Raw genomic sequence first — 18,370 nt, 5'->3', positions numbered from 1 at the left:
TAACATGTTTGTAGTTTTAAATAGATAAAACCCCTTTTTAAAGTAGAATCTTCCCCAAACTTGAAAGACTGTTAACTCCCTATGTGAGTCGTTATAATCATACTACAACGAGAATTAACCTGCAACAATGTTTTTCAGACGTCAAGATCCTATGACTCTTGTCACCCGTAGACCTGCAGGTCCGGCTGTAGCTAGCATCGAAGTGTGGGGTGTCAGTCCCAGTATAGATCTATACACGATTATCACACTCTCCCTACAAGAGATTCTGGTTATAACTTACAGGAATTTGAACCCGTACTCTAAGAGTACGATGGTAGAATTGTCTCACAACTTACGTTAACTAGTTTACATATAGTTTGAGTATAAAACCTCTTTTTGTGGTGGAAGTGAAATCACCCTTTGTGTAATAAATTCGTGATGTGAAATCCATAAACTATTACTATTATAGTTTAACATGTAGTATATGAAAAACTTGTTTGTATCGAGAGTAAATCCTTTTTCATGTAGTATGCTTGTATTGTAAAATCCATAAACTATACTTATTGTAGTTTATTGTATGTGTTCGAAATGAATGAAAATCCTTATCATGAACGACTAATTTCTGTTTATGATGATAAACTAACAAGAAATGCATCCAACAATTAGAAACTTATTGTTATGTACTTTGCTCAACATACTACAAAGTGTTGTTAATATTGTAAGCTATGTAAGTAGTCTTTAACCTATCTGCACTGTTTTAGAAAAATCATACGAAGTCGAAAACTAAATACGTAAACTCTGAGAGTTTAGAAAACGTGTCTAGTTTATTCATAATATTTATTATGATTTTTAGAAGTCCCTAACTTGTGTGAAAATTTTCATATTCACAAAGTGGTCCGAATTCGTTTATGAAATGATAGGCAGTTTTGTAAAAATTACCATAAATTGTGGAAAAATCATATGGAGATGTGCAAATAGTCATTTTAAAGGTATGAACCTGAACTATTTTCATATTAAACAGTTTTGAAAGATATTAAGTCTAAGTTGGTCAAAATAGTCCGTGAATAGGACTCAACTTTGCTGATGAAAGTTGTTGTTTGAATTTAGTTAAGTTTTTGGTGTATTAACTTGTATCCCCCCCTTAAAACTTGAAGAAAACATGAAAATGCAGGGGTATGAACTCACATTGAGTGATTTCTTAGGATGAATGTTGAAGAGAAGAAATTTCCAAGTCAAGAACACTTGGGAGAAACTTGAAGATTTGAAGATCTAGTAACAAATATGTTGATTATTGTGTAAGAAATCCATGATTTGGATGAAGGATTGTAGAATATTTAAGTGTAGTATGAAGATAATTACCAAAAGTGGAGGAAAATCTCAAGATCTTCCTGGGAATTTCGAATTCTGGAGAGAGAAAGTGAGACAGAAATGTGTTATCTTTTGGTGTAAGAAAGGGGCTTCTTGAAGGTGAGATAAGAAATTCATAGCCTTTGTTCAAGATAACTTGTTGGGGAAGGGTATGAGGGGACAAGTAAGAGACTAGGGATGATGGGATTGGTGACATAAAGCATGAATAGTGACATGGAGTGGGTATCGGAGGTTGCTTGTGTCATAGATTTATAGAACAGTCAACACTCCACCTTAATATCTTATCCAATAGATTTAATTCTTAGACAAATATTTCCTTCAAAATGTGTTTAAATTATGAATATTTTGGGTCTTATATGTCAAAATATGAGTTTGGGTGAAAATCCCACGTTAAAATCACAAAAAACGAGCTTAAAACGAAGTCGGGGTCGAAACTGGGTCTTAGAAGCGAAACTACGAAGGGTTCGGTTCATGCTGTTGGGTTCGGTCGGAGAGGCTTACAGGCGAAAGTGTCACATGGGAGGCGAAGGCGAAGCGAGCAGATGGAGCTTCGGTCCAAAGGATCCGATCTGAACCAAAGATATGTTCGGTCCGAGGAGACTCGCATGCGAACCCGAAGGTGACTTCGGTCCTTTAAGAGGCTTCGGTTCCTTAAGGACAATTCGGTTCTTGTTAGGGTTTCAGTTCTTATGGGAGGTTTCGGTCCTTAAGGGTTGTTTTTCCAGTTATCTTCCCGTTTTGAGTGATTTTTTGACCAAGTTAAGGGTTGGGATGCCCCGAATGATTATAAAAAGTTGAAGGAGGTTATGAGAGAGATTTGAGAGAGATTTGAGATAGAGAGAGAGATAGAGCGAGAGAGATCGAGAGAGGCTTTGTTTGTGACCTTTGCGAGTGTTTAACTTCGAAATGCAAGGTTTGTAAACCGCGTTAAGCCTTGTTATGAATGTTATACGCCCTCGGGGGTATGAAATAACATTTTATCGAGTAGTTCCATCACTTACCCCAATTAGGGTTTAGATTTTCTGAACACGTGAAGGCTCGAAGTGATACTTTGCATAAAGATAGTGTGTTGCACTATAGTAAACACGATGTAAACCCTAATATACAAGGGTTAATTGAGTTGACCGGTTTGACTAGTTGACTTTATTTGACTTTGACTTGACGGGAAATTTATGGTTGTCACATCATCCCCCCGTTAGAAGGAATTTTGTCCCGAAATTATCACTTTAACCGGGACTGCGAGAGTTGGGGAAAGATGGGGGTATTTTTGTTTCATCTGATCTTCGCGTTTCCTGGTGAAATCCGGTCCTCGTTTTACGTTCCAACGGACCTTCACAACAGGGATACGAATTTGATTTCATTCTTTTGATCTTTCGATCCATGATTCCTATCGGTTTTTCCACGAAGTGGAGACTCTCGTCGATTTCAATCTCATCAAGAGGGATAACGAGAGTCTTGTCGAACAAGCACTTCTTTAGTTGGACACATGGAAGGTAGGGTGTACATTTTTGAGTTCTTGTGGTAATCGAAGTCCGTATGCTACCGGAACCATCTTATCGAGGATCTCGAACGACCTGATACACCTTGGATTCAATTTCCTACGTTTACCGAAACGTATCAAACCTTTCCAGGGCGAGACTTTTAAAAGTACTCGATCTCCGACCTGGGATTTCAAAGGCTTTTGTCAGTTGGCTGCATAACGCTTTTGTCTATCTCTGGAAGCCTTTAGTTGCCCTCGGATTTGGACAACCTTCTTTGTAGTTTCTCTTTTGATCTTCGGGCCCGTGGAGGTGCTGTTAGGGACTTGTCCCGTAGCTAACTGCGTGACACCCACTTCGGCCTAGCGTAGAGGGGATTTGTACTTGCGGCTGTAGGAGCTTCAAATGGAGCGTCCTCAACGTTAGGGTGATAGTTGTTGTTGAATGAACATTCAATGAACGGTGAGTGGGTATTCCACTCTTTTACCGAAGTCAATCGCACAAGCTCTTGGCACATCCCCAAAGTGTGAACAACTATTTCCCTATGTCTGTCGGTTTGTAGATGGTAGGTCGCACTCCTGTCAGCCTAGTCCCTGTAAGGACTGTCAGACTCGCGAAATGAATCTAATATCTATGCCATATATATTGGATATTAACGCGCCATTCAGTCGTACAACCTCTTTGGTGTACGTTCTAGTCAATTTCTCCATCTTGTCAGTTACTTTGTTTGGTAGGAAATGCGTAGTAACTTGGTTTTGAAGTCCATGGCTAACCGCTCACATTTCCTTTTGGGTATCCTAGATTGTTGTAGGAAACTCAAAGGCTCCTGTCATTCTACCCTGACCTTGGCACAAGTCGGGTACTTGCCCACACATGTAGCGATGTCAGATTTCCTATACAGCCACCAATATTATCCTTTGAGTTCCAAATACCTCTTGTCTGAGCCTGGATGAATGGAGTGGCGAGTTCTTGTGTGCTTCATTTGTGACGACGTCTTGGAATCTACCAACTTCGGCGTGCAAATCTGGTTCATGGAATAACGGGCCCTGCCGCTCTTGCTTTCTAGGTCCTTATGGTCGGTGAAGATTGTACATTTCGTGTCATAGAGATAGTGCCATCCAGATCTCTAGGATGACTACTACTGCTCTTAATTCGAGTTTATGAGTGACGTAGCCAGCCCCGTACGTCCTTAACTGTCCCATGGCGTAGACGATGATCTTTACTCGTTGTATTAACACGTATCCCGAGCCCTGGTTTGATGCGTCGCTGCAGGCCACAAAGTCTTCGGTTCCTTCCGGTATGTTCATCCCCAAAAATCGATTTATATGTGTATGTTTTCGTTTTTGAAATCGATATGTGTGCGTATGAATCTAAAATCCACCATCGCCTCTTTCCTCCTCTCTGTTTACTCCGATTACTTAACTTTCACCCACCGCTCAGGTGGATTACGTTCTCGGAGATAACCCTAGAAGGGCGACTACATTAGGGTTTTTGTAAAGGATGTCGTCGGAGAAAGGAGAGGAAGTCGTTGTGGGCGAACCTCCATAAAGAGAAAAGGTTTCTCTGGCATCACCTTCGTCGCCTTTTGTCGAGTCACATATGGAGTGTATGTGTCTGCTCAGAGATCTGAAGAAGAAACGAGATGTTGCAAACCTTAGCAACTCGAAAACACTGCCACTCTGATCTTCAACTCGTCATTTGGGAGGGACGTATATCTGAGAAAGGGTGCGAACAGTGAAGGACGAATTGAGAAAGAGGGAAGAAATGAGTCGGGTTTGTTGTCGTGTTCGTCAATGTAGGGTTTGCAGAGGGGAAGTCATCGAAGAAGAAGAGGAGACAGAGGACGACGGTGACAGTGATGGATTGTGGAAGGGCGATTTCCGGTTGGCACAATTGGCACAATCGATGCACATATCTAGAAGGTGGGTTTCACACACACACACACATAGAGAGAGAGAGAGAAAGAGAGAGAGAGAGAGAGAGAGAGAGAGAGAGGTTCTCTGTTATTTTTTTAATTGTTAAAATGAATAAAAAGATACTAAATTTTAAAAAAATTAAAGAAAAATGAAAAATAAACACCCCAAGGATATTATAGTCATTTCAATTTTTGTATATGTACTGTAAGGCTTTACATGGTGAATTGGCCATTAAAATTGTTGAAGAGTTTGCTCATGAGTATGTCAGCTTGCCTTTTGATGATGGGAAAACCCCTAATGTTGTTAGTGTTGTCCCAGCTTGATGAATGATGATCGAGGTTAGTGGATTATACTCCACAAATGATATAAACAACGTACAACACTCGTTGAGTTTCACTGGATTGGGTTCTGCACAAAGTGAATATTGGTTGATTATGTCGGATACTGGATTCCTCATTGCTAATAAGTATGGTGTAATTGTCTATTTTTTAGACAAACAAGGTTCGTCGACCTGTTTTCCGCTTTGATATGACTCACAAGACATCTCACATCATAGATCTATTGTTATCGTCTTCATTTATAATGGTCATTACGTAAAAGTTGATTTACAAGAATCACATCCAATGCCTACAGTTTCGTCACTTTAGTGTCACCATAGATCAGAACGTGCTGTTGGATGGGAAATATTGTATAATGCTCGACTTAATGCATATATTCCATCGAATGCACCACGTAATAATTGTATTATTCATTTAGTTGATGTCCCTGATAATTAATAAAATTAAAATATGAGAGTGTTTGACAAAACGATGGTAAATAAAAATGATAATTTTATTTATTATAGTTGTGAAAAAAAATCATATTATATTTTTTTATTGTTTGTTTAATTGTTCGTGATCGTTATTTATCGTTTAAGGTTAAATGAACTAATATGAACAAATCTATACTCATGTTCGTTAGGTTCGTTGTCCGATTGATATCATTAAAATTAAAACTTAAATAAAATTTTAAAGTTAGAAATATTATATGAAAATCCCTATAATAAAGTTGAGATATTATATAAAATAAAATTGATTATGTAATGATAAAAAATAAATTGGATTATATAAGTATATAAAATAAAATTGATATATTATATAATAAAAAATTAAATATATGTTAAAGGGTCATAAATATAAATTTTAATAAGCTCATGAAAGAAACGTAAAGTAAATTAAGATATTTTATTTATTCATTTTCTTTATTTTAGTATCTAACGGTAAATTAAAGATGAAGACATCTATTGCATATCTTTATTATATGAATTAATTAATCAGCATTTGTCCCATCAAATTGGGTTACTATGAGTCAAAACCATTTTGACTTTTAAAGATGGTTTTAATCGGGTGTAACGACCAAATTTTCACGTCCAAAAATTTCGTTTTAAAACATTATTTTAGAAAACTTTAATAATTAAAACATTGTTTGATCAAACCATGATACAACGTAAACCGTGTCTAAAAGTCAAATCATACAACCAATCAAAATATCAGAGTATAAACCCCAGAGAATCTCGTAAATGCGGAAACCAGAGAGTGTGTGTGTGACATGCTGCTACCGCGTCGACTCCTTTCCCCTAGCTGAGGAGGTACCTGAAACCAAAACTGAAAACTGTAAGCACAAAGCTTAGTGAGTTCCCCCACCGTACCACATACCAAATAATCTCATAACATACATATATTGTCAGGCATATCTGGGTGCCCGACCTTCCCCTTCAGCCCTCTCGACCGGACATTGCCTAGCATATCTGGGTGCTGGCCTCCCCTTCGGTCCTTTCGACCGGATACTGCCTAGCATATATGGGTGCTGGCCTCCCCTTCGGTCCTACCGCCCGGATACTGCCTAGCATATCTGGGTGTTGGCCTCCCCTTCGGTCCTACCGACCGGATACTGCCTAGCATATCTGGATGATGGCCTCCCCTTCGGTCCTACCGACCGGATACTTCGGGGACTATCTCCCCCTACTGTCACTAGCACATAACATCATATCATACTAGCACATAACATAACGCAGGCAATACCTAGATGAATATCACAGAGACAAACATCTACAAATAACTCCTACTGGTGGGTCGGCATTGTGGCCGTAGACCCACCGCTACTGGAAGGTAACTCGCCTCGAAGTAGCTGTTGATCTGATCGGGAACTGACTGCCTACTGCTGCTGCTGCTGCTCCGGAAATCCTCCGGCTGCAATTCCCACAACATACTCAATCAAACACTGCTCACTGACCTTTGGGTAAAATGACCATTTTACCCCTGACCACGCCCTAAGTCAAAGTTAGGGTCAACTTTCAGTTGACCCGACTCGCCGAGTTGGCTTTCCAACTCGCCGAGTCCCTACCCAAACGACTGCCCTGAATCCCGATCCTACTCGTCGAGTTAGGCGACGACTCGACGAGTTCACCTTCTAAACCAATATTCAAGTCCTTCATCCTACTCGCCGAGTTGTATGAACAACTCGTCGAGTTCATCTTCATCCGACGGACACTTATGCTAAGACTCGCCGAGTTGTATGAACAACTCGCCGAGTCCATCTTCGTCCGAAGAACACTTATGCTGCGACTCGCCGAGTTGTATGAACAACTCGCCGAGTCTGTTCTTGATCTAAGGAGATTGCCTTGAACTCGCCGAGTCAGGGCATTGACTCGCCGAGTACCTCCATAGATGAGTTCATCTTCCGACTCACTGAGCCACACCCCGTGACTCACTGTTCACTCGACACTACGAAAAGGGGACAAACTCGGAGACTCGCGAACAGACTCGCCAAGTCATATGAACGACTCGCCGAGTCGTTGCCATGCACCCACTAAATACACAGATTTGCTCGATTCTAGTCCATGCCATTCACAGATCTGGACTTCTAGGACACGAATCACACGTAAAGTTTCCAACTTTACGTGTGGATATTCACCAATATGGATTTTAGGGCTCAAAATGTCTCAAAAGGGTAGATCTAGGGTGAACAAGCAACATGGGGCCATAAAGCTAACAGATCTGAGCTCCTGGAGCTCAATCTTGCCTAGATCCAGAGGCCAAACATCTTATTACGACATATAATGCACATACAAGCTTGGGGATTTGTCCAAGAAAGACCTAAATGAAGTACTAAGCAAAGAATCATGGGGAAAACGGGTTATACCTCAAAGGAACTGCTGGAAGAACACAATAATGCCTGGATGGCTTCCCTTCTTCTGGATCTACTTCCTTCCTCCTTCAAAACCTTCAAAAGCACACAACAAAGCTTCAATTCTTCAAAGAACAAGCATAAACGAGGGTTGGGAGCTCTGGGGAGAGAATGGGGGCTGGCCTGGGGCGGATAAGTCGCTTAAATAGGGTGCAAACCCCTGAAACTTAGGGTTTCATCCAACAGTTGTGACTCGCCGAGTCCAGGATATGGACTCGCCGAGTCGCCAACTTAAACGTGTCCCGGGTCCCGCATCCACTCGGCGAGTCGGACCTATGACTCGCCGAGTCCAAGGCTAAAAGAAAGGAAATACTCAAATAACATTTACGTACCAGGAACCGGGTGCTACATCGGGTGCATATAGAATCCCCCGTGATTCTTAGAGGAACAATGTCGTCAATTAGTGCAAGGAGATCAACACGTGCATGTGCTGCAACATGGAAATTGAAGAAATGGTTACAATCGATTTATCAAAGCAGATATGAAACATGATGAAATGAAGTGATAGATTTTAATTTCGTTAAACCTAACAATTGATGGGTTTTGGCCATATGAACATTCCTATGTGCACATACAAACCCTAATGCTTGGATCTAGGTTTCTCTAATTAAACATGCATTGGATCCAAGACTTCTAATGACTAATGGAGTATAAGAACAATACAAAATCAGAGTTAGAAGTATACCTTGAAACACTTGTTTGATCTTCTAGTTCTTGGAGCTTTAGAGTCACAAATGTCACTCCTCTAATGGCTTACAAACACTAACTAGCAAGAGGATGATTTGAGAGAGAGGAGAGGGAATAGAAATCGGCCAGGGTTTCTTTGCTTTAGCAGAGGTGCCGATTTCCCTTGCCCCAAGGGTCTATTTATACTTGTAAGGCTCCTAAGGTTTCACCCTTAAATCCTAGTTGGATAATCTTTACTCAAAGCAATCCAAATCCTTTCCAAGTTAAGCCCTTGGACGATTTGTGGCTTATCCCAAGCCCTAGAAATCGTCCAACCCTATCCAAGAAGGATTTACAGCCCAAAGTGTAACTATCAAACAATTGACAGTTTATACCCTCTTATTTAATTAATCTCTTTAAGTCACCAAATTAATTCTAATTAATTTATGACTTATATTAATCAAATAACAATATTATTATTCCTTATATTATTCTCATAATATATTAATAATATTTATTCTCTCATAATAAATCATCCTGCCAAGTTGCTATGGTGAAGGCAACCCAAAAGCACCATGCACAATCGGGTCAAATACGTGCCTAATATAGTTGCAGCCTTAGACACTATTCCAACAGTTTCCCACTTGGATAAGTCTAGTAACTATATGCACAAGTACAATTCGATTTGCAATCGTAGCTCTCAAAGACGCTGTCAAACTCTACTCTAATCAATCTTGTCCTTTAGATAAGAGATCGTACAGTCATCTGTTAGATATCATACTGACAATTCTATGGAATAATTAGTCTAGCATTTGGTTTCTCGATCTCCGATTCATTTGACATAGAACTTAATCGAACACATCAATTCAGTTCTGACCGGGCCCGACACATAAGTCAAATCAAATCATCGAGCGGCTAACATATCGCTTTTACCCTCTTGGGATAAAAGTTACAGATAAACTTCGACTTATATGCATTTACTTATTCATTAATCAACTATACACAACAATGTGTTTTATAACACCGAGTTACTGATGCGTTTTCGCATCATCAATGTACAACCAATTAACAAATAACAAACCATATATCTAGGTTTTAAGACTATATGATATTATCGTCTTGCGATCACCCTTTTATATCATATTCCATAAGGTGATTCCAACAAGCGCGGGTTTGTTCCAATGCTCAAAACCAGTTCATAAGCACTCATGAACGTTGCAGCAACCCTTTGCTATGTCTAATACCATTTAGACAATCTACACACCGATTCATGACAATCTTCATTCATATCTACTTCCAACATATGAACGATTGTGGACAATTTGAATAATGCGATTATTCTTAATAAATTCAATTATTCTGGAAGTCAAAACATGCAAAAATGAAACAATAGTTAAATAATTAACACAAGACAGTAACATTACTCATAAATAATACTCCTTTATTTAATCATCAAATGTTAAGGATATTCTTAACCGCAATCCAATGGGCTCTGCCAGGATTCCCTTGATATCTGCTAACCATGCTCAAAGCAAAGGCTACATCAGGGCGAGTACAAGTCATAACATACATGATTGAGCCAACTGTGGAAGCGTATGGTACTCGGCTCATTTATGATATTTCAGCTTCGGTACTCGGACTTTGAGTCTTACTCAACTTGGCATTACTTTGTATCGGTAATTCTCCCTTCTTCGAGTTTTCCATACTAAAACGTTTTAGTACCTTCTCTAAGTAACTGACTAAGTCCTATTAGTCTCTTACTTCCTTCTCTTACTATCCTTATTCCCAAAATATAAGAAGCCTTTTCCGAGGTCCTTCATAGCGAAGCATTTCCCGAGCCAGGACTTAACTTTCTGCAGAGTCGGGATGTCGTTTCCTATGAGTAATATGTCATCGACATATAGAACGAGGAAGCTTACTATACTCCCACTGTCTTTGACATATACACACGATTCATCTTCGCTTCGTACAAATCCAAACTCTTTGACTTTCTCATCGAAACAAAGATTCCATCTGCGAGATGCTTGCTTAAGTCCATAAATGGACTTCTCAAGCTTACACACTCTATTCGGATGCTTCGGATCCACAAACCCCTCTGGCTGAGCCATGTGTACATCCTTAGCCAACTTTCCGTTAAGGAAAGCGGTCTTGACATCCATTTGCCAAATCTCATAATCATGAAATGCGGCAATAGCTAGCATCACTCTAATAGACTTTATCTTCGCAACTGGTGAGAATGTCTCATCATAGTCAACTCCGGGAGTTTGAGTAAAGCCCTTTCGCAACCAATCGTGCCTTATACGTGTGTACGTTTCCATCCACGTCGGTCTTCTTCTTGAAGACCCATTTGCACCCAACGGTCTTACGTCCGGGCACATTATCAACCAAATTCCAAACTTGGTTATCATACATGGATTAGATCTCGCTATCCATTGCCTCTTTCCATTTCGCAGACTCCGGGCCTGCCTTGGCTTCCTTATAGCTATTAGGTTCATCAAGGTTTAGTAGTGTACCATCACTAATATACGTGTCCCCTTCGGTAGTAATATGAAAACCATAAAACTGGGGTTGAACTCTAACTCTTTCGGAACGTCTAAGAGGTAAGGATTCGTCAATCGGTTCAACCGGAGTTTCCTCCTCGGGTTGAGTGCCAGCGGTAGAGGTTCCTTCATCTATCGATTCTTGAATCTCTTCAAGCTCGATCTGCCTCCCACTGTCTCCTTGTCTTATGAGTTCTCGCTCTCGGAAAACTCCTCTCCTCGCAACAAAGACAACATTGTCCTTCGGTCTATATAAGAGATATCCAAAGGATTTCTGCGGGTAGCCGATGAAAATACATCGCTCACTACGAGGTTCGAGCTTGTCGTGAGTATCTCGTCTTACGAAAGCCTCGCAACCCCAAACCTTGATATGTGCCAACGAGGGAGCTTTCCCTGTCCACATCTCGTGAGGTGTTTTGGCAACCTTTTTAGTAGGGACTCGGTTAAGGATATGGGTGGCAGTCTCTAAGGCATACCCCTAAAAAGAGATTGATAGTGAAGCACGACTCATCATAGAGCGAACCATGTCCAAAAAGGTTCGATTACGCCTTTCTGTCACACCATTCAATTGTGGTGTCCTAGGTGGCGTCAATTGTGAAACTATTCCACACTCCTTGAGATAATCGTGGAACTCAAGACTAAGGTACTCTCCTCCTCGATCGGATCGAAGCATCTTGATTTTCCTGCCCAATTGATTCTCCACTTCATTCTTGAACTCTTTGAACTTTTCAAAAGTTTTTGACTTTTGCTTGATTAAGTAGATATACCCATATCTACTATAGTCATCGGTAAAAGTCACATAGAAGCGGTTCCCATCCTTCGTGGTTGATCTAAACGGTCCACATACATTGGTATGTATTAGGTCCAATAGACCCTCACCCCTTTCACACGTACTTGTGAAGGGTGACTTAGTCATCTTTCCAAGTAAACAAGACTCGCATGTGTCATCTTCCCTAAGGTCGAATGACTCCAACACTCCATCCTTTTGGAGTTGGGTTATGCGCTTCTTGTTGACATGTCCAAGACGACAATGCCACAAGGATGCTCTATCCATACTATTGGAAGAATCCATGCATAAAACATCATTTCCTAAGTTATCTACAATCATAACGGTTTCATAAATTCCATTACATGGTATAGATTCAAAATAAAATACACCATTTAGATAAGCCAAAATAGAACCATTCTCATTATTAAAAGAAAATCTAAAACCTTGTCTAAACAAACCATGAAATGAAATGATGTTTCTAGCCATTTCTGGCGAATAACAACAATTGTTCAAATCTAAAGATAAACCATTCCTAAGCACTAAAGAATACACTCCAATCTTGGTCACAGGCGACGGTCTTCTGTTCCCCATGATTAGATTTATTCTTCCATGCTCCACGTCTCTATTTCTTCTTAGTCTCTGCACATTAGAACAAATGTGGTAACCACAACCGGTATCAAGAACCCAAGAAATAACATGAGATGAATCGTTAGATTTAATTGTGTATATACCTGCGAAAGATGGCTTGATCTTTCCTTCCTTGATGGCTTGCAGGTACTCTGGGCAGCTTCTCTTCCAATGTCCTATATTGTGGCAGTGGTGGCACTCTGCCTCCTTTGGGTTAGGGCAGGGTTTAGCAGGATCAACTTTGGTCCCACTAGAAGAGGCACCATCTCGTGACTTAACCTTGCGATGGTTCTTAGATGAAGCCTTCCTCTTCTTTCCCCTTCCTTGTCCAATAGCCAAAACAGGAGCAGCGGGTGGATTGGGAGTTGGTGCAACAGACTTGTCCTTGAAGTTGCTCTCAGCGACCCTCAACAGACCTTGGAGCTTGCTTAGGGTGACCTCTTCTTTGTTCATATGGTAGGTCATCCTAAATTGATTGTAACTTGGAGGCAAAGAGTGAAGCACCATGTCGATCGCCAAGTCTTCCCCAAAGTCAACATTCAACTTGCGAAGACGGTCGACATACCTTTGCATCTTTTGCAGGTGCACGGTAAGAGACTCTCCATGACCCATTTTAGCGGAAATCATGTTAGTGAAAATCTCATAACGCTCTTGTCTCGCGTTTTGGTGGTATCTCTCCAACAAGTCTTGGTGCATCTCGTACGGGTACATGTCCTCATAGGACTTTTGGAATTCGGAGTTCATAGTGGCTATCATGATGCAATGTACCTTCGTTGCATCACGCTCATGAGTTTCAAAAGCGGTCATTTCAGCCGGAGTAGCGATTTCAGGGTTGATTTTCTCGAGCTTCTCGTCGAGGACATACTCCTTGTCCTCATAGCGAGCAATAGTGCGAATGTATCTTATCCATTCGCTAAAGTTTGTCCCATCAAAAGTGACCTTTTGACAAAGGCTCATCAATGTGAATGAACTAGCAACAGCGTTGTTTGCGTTCGACATCTACAAATAGAAAGGACAAAGATATATTAGAATATGAATCCCTAATTATCACCCAATAAGAAAATTAGGGCTAGGATCCAACAATAATATTTACATATTAGAAAAGGGATGCCGTAATCTAACATGCAAACAATTTGAAGGTAAGTGAATGACGATTCACTAATTCTCCACCACAAAACATAACTTTAAGTTCTAAATGTATTGAGAATTCCTAGGTTTAGATGAGATTCATTGAAACTTTTCAATGGCATGTTTAAATCTCGATATGCCCCTCTTGTTTGTGACTAGGATACCGAGGATCACAAAGCGGGTGTGAATTACCATGCAAATTTACATGATGCCTTCATTATAACGATCACCTATTCGATGTGCCGGTAAACCACACACGCTCCATCGAACTATGATAAACAATGAAACACCCTTTGCCACCTTTTCTTAGAACCAATTAGTGTGCCGGTAAACCACACACGCTCCACTAACTTCTTAGCAAGGTGCAAAGTGTAATTTCATGGGATTGCATCAATTCACTTTTCCTAAAGTAACTAGGATTGGGAAATTTTGAAAAACATGTAGTTACTTTGTATTTCATATTATACTTTTAATGAGAGGATGAGGTTGCCCTATCCTACCCGTTCGGCTAACGACCCTCCACCGATCAAGCAAGCGGTGGGTGTGAGTGTAGACCCATTAAGCGCCATTTTATAGGCAGCAACCTTATACCCACCTTATAGACCGACTTCGTGAATGAGGCCTACTAACGGTAAGACTAGCATTTTAATTATACACACACACTCACACACACATATATATATATATATATATATATATATATATATTAATCTTGTAATATTATATTAGTATAGGGTTGGATTTTAAACTTGTAAAATTCTAGGGTTTGAAATTTAAATGGTCTAAATTAAACTTTTAATCACAAAACATAAATTTCAAAACTTGAGGGCAAGTTTTAAACATTTAAAACATGGAGGATCAAATAGCAAATAATCTTAATTAACAATTAATTCCATAATTATCCATATTTGATTTATTTAATGATTTCTTGCAAAATAATTTACCAATTTAATCAAAATAATTAATTAATTATCACATAAGGAAATTAAATATTTTATTAATTGATAAATATCTTTAATTAGATCAAGATTATAGTCATATATATCAAAAAATCGGATTTGGGTTGATCTAATATGATAAAGGCAAGTTTCCATAAGATAAATATCAAAAAAATCCCGATTTTGGCCCTTCCTGACGCTCAGACTCGCCGAGTTAGGCCAACTCGCCGAGTCCACCATGGGACTCGTTGAGTTCATGACTTAGAATCACAAAATTCGAATTTTGCAAGCAAGAAACAAACAATCATGCATCAATTTAATAGAAACCAATCTAGGCTCTGATACCACTGATGGGTTTTGGCCATATGAACATTCCTATGTGCACATACAAACCCTAATGCTTGGATCTAGGTTTCTCTAATTAAACATGCATTAGATCCAAGACTTCTAATGACTAATGGAGTATAAGAACAATACAAAATCAGAGTTAGAAGTATACCTTGAAACACTTGTTTGATCTTCTAGTTCTTGGAGCTTTAGAGTCACAAATGTCACTCTTCTAATGGCTTACAAACACCAACTAGCAAGAGGATGATTTGAGAGAGAGGAGAGGAAATAGAAATCAGCCAGGGTTTTTTGCTTTAGCAGAGGTGCCGATTTCCTTTGCCCCAAGTGTCTATTTATACTTGTAAGGCTCCTAGGGTTTCACCCTTAAACCCTAGTTGGATAACCTTTACTCAAAGCAATCCAAATCCTTTCCAAGATAAGCCCTTGGACGATTTGTGGCTTATCCCAAGCCCTAGAAATCGTCCACCCTATCCAAGAAGGATTTACAGTCCAAAGTGTAACTATCAAACAATTGACAGTTTATACCCTCTTATTTAATTAATCTCTTTAAGTCACCAAATTAATTCTAATTAATTTATGACTTATATTAATCAAATAACAATATTATTATTCTCATAATATATTAATAATATTTATTCTCTCATAATAAATCATCCTACCAAGTTGCTATGGTGAAGGCAACCCAAAAGGACCATGCACAATCGGGTCAAATACTTGCCTAATATAGTTGCAGCCTTAGACGCTATTCCAACAATACCTTCCCTTAAAAAACTGCGACTATATAGGGTTTAGCAATATAAACAACAATAATATCGTGATTACCTTTGGATGGCTGGTTTTATGGGACACAATTACCTTAGACGGGGTAGTAATGAGAAAGAGCTATGATGGTCATCATCACCATCTTCATCCGACACTGACATGCGAGATGACAAACATTAATATACTAACCACAAGAACTGTTGATGCAATTTGCAGTATCACCTAAATCTCTAGTACCTCTGATTCGGTATTGAGAGAGAGAGAGAGAGAGAGAGAGAGAGAGAGAGAGAGAGAGAGAGAGAGAGAGAGAGGGCAGCCAATATTAATTGGTTTGATTAGGAGAGCAAGAGAGAAGAATAGGCGAAAAATGGTTATGCCATAGGCGACAGTATAGGAGAGATGATGACATTTAATTTCAAAATTGAAATTCACGGTTTCAATATAGAATTTTTGGGAAGATTGAATATAATAAGTAATCAAGTCTTTGCAGACGTAAATATTAACATTAAAATAGGAGATCTGTTACATAAATCATATGAGTTGGAGATGTAATCGAGACTATTATAAGAATAAGGGGCAAAAAAGGAATTTAACATTTGCTGAAAATCAAAGATTGAAATGACACGTGGCAGAGAGGATTCGTTTATTAGAGAAGTAGAAGTAGAAGTAGAAGTGTATCATTGTTAATAAATTTTAATCTATCATTTTGGTGTTAGTCACATTGTTGTTAAAAGAAAAACTCGAATTTAAAACCAAAAAACCGAAAAATACCTATGGAAAGACCGTGAGATCAGTGCGAAAAAGGTCGATACTAGTTCTAGAAATGCCAAACAAAGAAAACCAGACTGTTTCTATTCTTATTCCGATCCCTAAAAACAAATGAGCGCCGATGTGGACTTCTATTGGGCTTTAAATTTTTTCAAAAGAATAAATAAACCCAATAGAAATGACCACCAACTAGATCCCAAATAAACTAGCGGATTTTATTAGATGCACTCATGGGCCGACTAGGGTTTCAAAAGAACAACCATATAAAACCTTTCTACGTTGCAGAAAGAAGCAAGAGAGCAGCAGACGCCGGCATCCTTGTCGACGGGGGAAACCGCTAAAGGATCTTGGCAATATGGTCTGTTATTTGCCTGAATTTAGTTTTCACGATTAACGAATCCTAATAATCTTATAATTCAAGTGAACTGATTTTGTTAAAATTTGGATTTATCTGTGTAGACTTTCAAACGAAGGAATGGCGGACGCAACAAGCATGGTCGTGGCCATGTCAAGTTCATTCGCTGCTCTAACTGCGGCAAGTGTTGCCCTAAGGTCTCTTCTCGCTCTTTGCCTTGCTTATAATATTCAATTAATTTGAACACATGGCGATTGTTCTAATTGCAACGACATTGATCTCTATGTATGCATTTGTAGTCTAGAGATCATATGATATAGTTTCTGCAGTTTTTCGAATATAATGTTACGATTGGATCCCAATAATTTGTAGGATCCCCTTATTATCTCTTTGTTAGCTAAAGCATCTGAAGCACATTAGATCGTAGATTTCTATCAGACCGGTTAAGAATTCTTTGATGGAACGAATGAGAAATGACCTGCAACTGGTTTGAGCGATCTGCTGAAATGTTTACATAGTCGATTAGGTTTCGATTTTTTGAAGGAATGAGTGATAAAATACCTGGAATAGAAGTTAGCTTAAGGTTTATTCAAATCCATAATTAAGAATTGTAATGGTGATTAACAGGACAAGGCTATCAAGAGATTCCTTGTGAGGAACATAGTGGAGCAAGCTGCTGTGAGAGATGTTCAAGAAGCTTGTGCATTTGAACGTAAGGACTTTTGACATTGAGTTTTTAAAATGTTATAGATAATTAGATATTATCAAACGATGTGACTACAATTTTGTTATTTTGTTGTTATAGAGTATACACTTCCCAAGTTATACGTGAAGATGCAGTACTGTGTTTCATGTGCAATTCACTCGAAGGTCGTTAGGGTCCGATCCCGTGTTGATAGGAGGAACCGTGAGCCTCCAAAGCGATTCAGTCGCCCAAGGGTATATATGTCATATCAATAATAATAATCTTGTTTTATTATCTCAAATGTTTTATGATTATTCAATATCATATAATCACCTCCAAAATGACTTATTAGTTTTTACCCTTTTTGTTTTGTTTCAGGATGATCTTCCTAAGGCAGGTCAGGCACCACGCCCAGGTGGAGGTGCAGGTGGTCCTCCACCTGTTCGTACTTAGGTTGGATGAATTTAGCCTCTGGTTCCAATTTGTTTTTGAATTTTTATTCTGTTATGCTTTTTATACGCTTTCTAGGTTTTGGCCTTCTGAACATCAAGAATGTGTTCTTCTTTTTTTAATTGATAATGAGTATTAAACTTGAATGCTATGAACTGATTTTGTTTGTTTGATTTGTTCTCGGTATGATGCTGGAATGCTATGGGGGTAACTAGTCATTACAGCTTATGTATGGAAAGTCCGTTGATGTGGTATTGGGTTGAAGTATGTAATAATATTATCATCTAATACAACAAATTAACAGTTGAATTATATGCAATTAAAATAAAAATGTGCTTAAAAAAACAAAAATTCACTCGCAAACTTAA

At 39.1% G+C, this 18,370-nt stretch overlaps 1 protein-coding gene across 1 annotated transcript; it reads left to right on the top strand.

Annotated features, from left to right (window-relative positions):
* Positions 1 to 16,738: 16,738 nt before the first annotated feature.
* LOC145080542 (small ribosomal subunit protein eS26x-like) lies at positions 16,739 to 18,153 on the top strand. The gene is made up of 5 exons (XM_079023178.1): positions 16,739 to 16,870; positions 16,972 to 17,064; positions 17,495 to 17,579; positions 17,673 to 17,806; positions 17,931 to 18,153. The coding sequence occupies exons 1-5, from the start codon at positions 16,868 to 16,870 to the stop codon at positions 18,003 to 18,005; spliced, it is 390 nt and encodes a 129-aa protein (XP_078879304.1). The 5' UTR covers positions 16,739 to 16,867; the 3' UTR covers positions 18,006 to 18,153.
* Positions 18,154 to 18,370: the final 217 nt, after the last annotated feature.

This window comes from Lactuca serriola, chromosome 1 (genome assembly GCF_051521515.1).
Source record: "Lactuca serriola cultivar US96UC23 chromosome 1, Lser_US96UC23_V15, whole genome shotgun sequence".
NCBI lineage: Eukaryota > Viridiplantae > Streptophyta > Magnoliopsida > Asterales > Asteraceae > Lactuca > Lactuca serriola.
The sequence above is the reverse complement of the archived record's forward strand: the minus strand, read 5'-3'. Positions and strand labels throughout refer to the sequence as shown.